The 6,398-nt window shown below is 35.9% G+C and overlaps 1 protein-coding gene across 2 annotated transcripts in view; it reads left to right on the forward strand.

The window, feature by feature from the left end:
• LOC127623422 (tumor protein p53-inducible protein 11-like) overlaps positions 1-5,277 on the forward strand; it is an 83,352-nt gene extending 78,075 nt beyond the window's left edge. For both annotated transcript variants that reach the window (XM_052097884.1, XM_052097885.1), the window contains 2 exons: positions 323-424; positions 2,274-5,277. In XM_052097884.1, the coding sequence (XP_051953844.1) occupies positions 323-424; positions 2,274-2,407 (236 nt within the window). In that variant the 3' untranslated portion in view covers positions 2,408-5,277. The remainder of the gene's footprint in view (positions 1-322; positions 425-2,273) is intronic.
• Positions 5,278-6,398: the final 1,121 nt, after the last annotated feature.

Here is a 6,398-nt window from a genome sequence, read left to right on the forward strand (position 1 = left end):
TATTAAATAGAGGAGTTATAAAGGACTTTTTAATATTGCTCAATTAATCCCTCTTGTAATTGTAATGTCTGTCAATGTGCTTGTGTCAGCTGCTGTTCTTTAGTGACTGTCAGGGTTACATGAACAGGAAGACCCCAGTGAAATTTTCCCTGGAGAGAATTCTGATATATACATAAAGTAATTCTTCTCATCTAAATGTTGTTACCAACACTGTTTGTTTGAATGTGTGTTTTACAATTACAAGTGGTCCTGCAGAATGTTGACTTATTTTTTTTAACACACTTACCTCATTCATTTTAATTTTTGTGCACTATTTTGTCAGGTCTCTCTCTGATCATGTGGAATGGCTTGTACACTGCTGAAAAGATCATCATCCAGTGGACATTACTTAGTGAAGCCTGCTACTTTGCCATTCAATTTTTAGGTTAGTAGTGAGATGTAAAACTGTATGGTTTATGCATGCTGTATCCTCACAGCTGTGGATAGACTGTGTAATGTCATGAAGACACTGCCCTCTAGTTGTTGTGTTCCTTCAATGGATTCAAGCGTATACACATACTGTATAGTGTAATTTATAAATTCCCTGTGCTATACTGCATATATATAGTTGGTTGAAAATGTTTCCTACAGAATGCTGTTTTCTCCCCATATGATTCAAACTCCACATCATTTTCCCTATCTACATACACTCACCTAAAAGATTATTAGGAACACCATACTAATACTGTGTTTGACCCCCTTTCGCCTTCAGAACTGCCTTAATTCTACGTGGCATTGATTCAACAAGGTGCTGAAAGCATTCTTTAGAAATGTTGGCCCATATTGATAGGATAGCATCTTGCAGTTGATGGAGATTTGTGGGATGCACATCCAGGGCACGAAGCTCCCGTTCCACCACATCCCAAAGATGCTCTATTGGTTTGAGATCTGGTGACTGTGGGGGCCATTTTAGTACAGTGAACTCATTGTCATGTTCAAGAAACCAATTTGAAATGATTCGAGCTTTGTGACATGGTGCATTATCCTGCTGGAAGTAGCCATCAGAGGATGGGTACATGGTGGCCATAAAGGGATGGACATGGTCAGAAACAATGCTCAGGTAGGCCGTGGCATTTAAACGATGCCCAATTGGCACTAATGGGCATAAAGTGTGCCAAGAAAACATCCCCCACACCATTACACCACCACCACCAGCCTGCACAGTGGTAACAAGGCATGATGGATCCATGTTCTCATTCTGTTTATGCCAAATTCTGACTCTACCATCTGAATGTCTCAACAGAAATCGAGACTCATCAGACCAGGCAACATTTTTCCAGTCTTCAACTGTCCAATTTTGGTGAGCTTTTGCAAATTGTAGCCTCTTTTTCCTATTTGTAGTGGAGATGAGTGGTACCCGGTGGGGTCTTCTGCTGTTGTAGCCCATCCGCCTCAAGGTTGTGCGTGTTGTGGCTTTACAAATGCTTTGCTGCATACCTTGGTTGTAATGAGTGGTTATTTCAGGCAAAGTTGCTCTTCTATCAGCTTGAATCAGTCGGCCCATTCTCCTCTGACCTCTAGCATCAACAAGGCATTTTTAGCCCACAGGACTGCCACATACTGGATGTTTTTCCCTTTTCACACCATTCTTTGTAAACTCTAGAAATGTTTGTGCGTGAAAATCCCAGTAACTGAGCAGATTGTGAAATACTCAGACCGGCCCGTCTGGCACCAGCAACCATGCCACGCTCAAAATTGCTTAAATCACCTTTCTTTCCCATTCTGACATTCAGTTTGGAGTTCAGGAGATTGTCTTGACCAGGACCACACCCCTAAATGCATTGAAGCAACTGCCATGTGATTGGTTGATTAGATAATTGCATTAATGAGAAATTGAACAGGTGTTCCTAATAATCCTTTAGGTGAGTGTATATAAAACAAAGAAACGAATTAAGAAACAATTTTGGTTAAATATTTTAATGTTTTAAATATTTAATACATTATTTTTATTATAAAATGTCATTTATTACATATGAACGAACACATATTCAATTCTGACTGCAAGCTCGCAACAAAAATAATAGGTAAATTAACTCTATTCATTTAGCAGTGATGCTGTAGTTTCAGATTCGAAGCACCACCACCCCATAAACTGCATACCAATGTGCTGTAGAAAGCAGTATGCCTAAATATAACATCTAATTAATGTACCATATGTCCCTCAAAAATGTATTTTATGTTCAGATATCTCATTATGTTCACATATGTATTTTTTACCCTTCTCTGTGTTACAGTGACTTCCATCACTCTGGTGGAACTGGGCTCCATGCCAAATGCTGCCATCCTCCTGCTCCTCAGTCGCATCTTCTTCCTCATTGTCACGCTGTCCTACTACTATCATCTGGGACGCCGGCCCAAGAAAATCTGAGAGCCCCACACACCAGTCCAATACACCTGGTGCTTGGGGAGTTGAGAGACTGGCCGCTGGGCTGGAGATTTCATTAGAAGCTTTGAACAGTGACACAGTCAAACATCATCACCTGGCGTTGAGCCTTACTGCAAGGACAATGCCAAACCCCAGGCCTTTATTTTAATATCCAGCTTACAACATGGGAGTATGCCTCTACAAAGCATCTCTTTTTGCTTTTGTTTTTTTGTGGGAAATGCTCACAATGTTGTAAAATGTATTACACTTATTTTTTGGATTGTGTGGTCTTAGTGTAGCTCTCCTCATTCAGCGTTTCTTCTGTAAAGTATTGCACACTGTAGCTGAGCTCAGAATGATGCAAAACTGTCTGTAGCTACTGTATGGTATCAATAAAACTGTAAACAATTTCATGTAGTAAAGCCAATGACTTCTAGTTCCTAGCTATATGATGTTTATAAGCTAGTAAGCAATAGAATGTGGTTTTTACATGTGGGTTTTTCATATAAAATTGAGTTTTAAAAATGTATTCAATTCATGACTGCCTGGCATGTGTATCTCTATTCTTGTAGATTGATTTATCCCTGAACCATATCAACTTGCTTTATATTGTTACACACTGTCTCTCGGTTCTCATATGGAAATGGTTCTGAAAAGCTCAGTTATGAATGTCCATTTTTTTCGACAGACACAACGGATCAACTGTCCAGTTACTGTAGTTAGTTGGTGCATGGAACTTGTGAAATTATGTTGCAATGAAGCCTCTTCAGGTTTACCATTTTAGGAACCCCATTGTTAGTGTATTTTAAGGAGAACTAATTGTCCATATTTGAGATATCAGTTTCTGTTTTTGAATGTGACCGTTATCTCAAGGTGTCAGTGTGCATGCTGAAACATCTTTTTCTTTCAGTAATGCCGCAATGGTTTTGTAGCACAATGGCATGTTGCATTAATTTTAATAACCGATGTAGCAGTATTTTCCCCTCAAATTTTCATAATATTGCCTTAATATACTAAACTTCACAAGTGTCCCACATGTCTGCAAACTGCCAGTTGTTTGTAATGTTATCTGGATTAAGTAATTTACAGTATATATATTTTTTCTGTTGATCAAAGATTTAGCAGTTGTTATTTATTGGCCTGCCCTAAAGTCTTTGCTTAATTATTATTATTTTTATTATTATTAATTAGGTTAGACGTATCACTTGCATGTTTGTTGTTTATTCCAGACATTTTAAAATGATCTTGTATATCCTTGATGACAATTGTTCTTATGTGCAGTCTACTGATATTTACAATTTAAAGGCAAGTTCACCCAATAATTAACATTCTGTCATCATTTACTCACTCTCATGCCATCACAGATATGTATGACTTTCTTTCTTCTGCACAACAAATATTATGATTTTTAGATGAATATTTCAGATCTGTAGGTACATACAATGCAAGTGAATTGGTGCCAAAAGTTTTATGCTCCAAAAAACACAAAGGCATCATAAATGTAATCCATATGACTGCAGTGTTTAATCCATGTCTTCAGAAGTGATATGATAGGTGTGAGAAACAGATCAATTTTAAATCCTATTTTATTTTTTTGATTAAAATTCTTCTCCCTGCCCAGTAGCGGGTGATATGCATGAAGAATGGGAATCACCAAAAACAAGAAGGATGTTAAAGTGATCTGTTTCTCACCCACTCCTATCATATTGTTTCTAAATATATGGATTAAACTACTAGAATCTAATTGATTACTTTTTTGCTGACTTTGTGATTTTTGGAGCTTCAAAGTTTTGGCACCCATTCACTTGCATTTATTTGGACATACAGAGCTGATAAATTATTTTTTAAATCTTCATTTGAGTTCAGCAGATGAAAAAGTCATACACATCTGGGATGACATGAGGGTGAGCGTTTTCATTTTTTGGGGTGAACTATTTCTTTAAAAGCATTGTGTGAGTGTGTGAATTTGCATGCCTGCTGCCTTGTGTTTATCTGGTAGCTTATGTTGTACAACCCTCCATAAAACTTAATGGAATTCAGAGCCTTTTGAAATAACATTGAATTTATTTTTCATCTCTAGCTTTGTATTTTCTCTGCAAAAATAAGGCTGCTGCTAATCATGATTGGTTATATGGAAGGAAGCAATACATTTAGCAAGAATCTATATAGCAGATTCAAAAATTTTATGTGTTTTTTACAACCATGCCACTTGTTGGATTTCATGCACTGCAAATATTGCTTTCAGTATGTTTAGGTAAAACAGTGCATTTGTGTCTTTGCACAAAAGTAGCAGTTACTCTTTGCAAGGTCTATTTACTTGTTCGCATTTAGTTCCATCCTGCTCAAATCTCTGATCTATGTAGCTTAAAATGGGTAGTAACAAATTGAAAGGAATAACCTTGCATTGGCTCGGAATGTAGTTTCTTTCACGAAAGATATTAATGGAAGTTTGATTTAGTCTTTTTGTTGTCTTCTTTACATGTAAACAGGTTCATAATTTAGCTGTTCTAATCTCAAATATTCCAAACATTTGCTCTATGGAGCTCCTCTCACTGTCCTGCAAATTTTTTCAGATGTTTTCATCTATAAATGGAAATGTTAGTTTCTAATAGCAATGACAACAAATGCCATACATGAAGCATTTGCTATCCATGACCCCTCCTGATAGTTGTGTTGCCATGCATTTAAAATAAAAAATATCTAGTTAGCTAATATAGTGGTATGGCTTCAGTTGTCTTCAGATGGTGTTCATAAAGTCACTGAAAGGATGTTGATGTACTTTTTAAATCAGTGTGTAAATATTTTATTGAGAGCTGTTCTTGTTATGGATCTGCATCATTATCTTTTTGGAATAAAGAAAACATACAACATTTATCACATCCAGTTTTCAAGGTTATTGTTATTTCACAGGACCTTTTATTTTGAATGATGGTTTAAGCTTTTATTCAGCTATAGTTTGGTTTAAACTGAAACTTAAAGATATTCTTCAAATCTATCAATTGCTTAATAGTTTTAATTTTTAGCTAAAAAAATCAACCTTGGCCTCACTGTTCATTTTAAAAGTTGATTAAGTTTTAACAACCTGAAGCAATGGTGTAACACATTGAACTGTATTTCAGTATTCTTAGAATTTGTACTCTCACCTAAGCACTGTAATTATATATACACATTTACGTATTTAAAATTCCACTATAGTTACAATTTAAATAATTGGTAATTAGAATAGTTACATTTAAAAAGTATTTTGATTTCTGAAGAGATTACTTTGCATGTTATTGTCATTTGTTTCATTTAATATTTAGTCCTTTCAGATGGAAAACATTTATATATATATATATATATAAAGATGCGATCCAAAGTGCATTTGAACAGCAGAGAAACACTTTCTTATGATGTGTTACATTATGAGCAGATAGAGAAGTAAGTTTGAAGCAGAAGAAATAGAAATAACGTGTATTTTGTCTTACTGTACTGTTTATATATATATGATATATATATATATATATATATATATATATATATATATAATTATCTCCCAAAAGTGAGTACACCCCTCACATTTTTGTAAATATTTGATTATATCTTTTCATGTGGCAATACTGAAAAAATGACAATTTGCTACAATGTAAAGTAGTGAGTGTACAGCTTGTATAACACTGTAAATTTGCTGTCCCATTATTCCAAACCGCTGGCAACAAAAGTGAGTACACCCTTAAGTGAAATTGTCCAAATTGGGCCCAATTAGCCATTTACACTCCCCGGTGTCATGAGACTCGTTAGTGTTACAAAGTCTCAGGTGTGAATAGGGAACAGGTGTGTTAAATTTGGTGTCATCACTCTCACACTCCCTCATACTGGTCACAGGAAGTTCAACATGGCACCTCATGGTAAAGAACTCTCTGAGGATCTGAAAAAAGTATTGTTGCTCAACATAAAGATGGCCTAGGCTATAAGAAGATTGCCAAGACCCTGACACTGAGCTGCAACACGGTGG

The sequence above is a fragment of the Xyrauchen texanus genome, chromosome 29 (assembly GCF_025860055.1).
Source record: "Xyrauchen texanus isolate HMW12.3.18 chromosome 29, RBS_HiC_50CHRs, whole genome shotgun sequence".
In the NCBI taxonomy this organism is placed as follows: Eukaryota; Metazoa; Chordata; class Actinopteri; order Cypriniformes; family Catostomidae; genus Xyrauchen; species Xyrauchen texanus.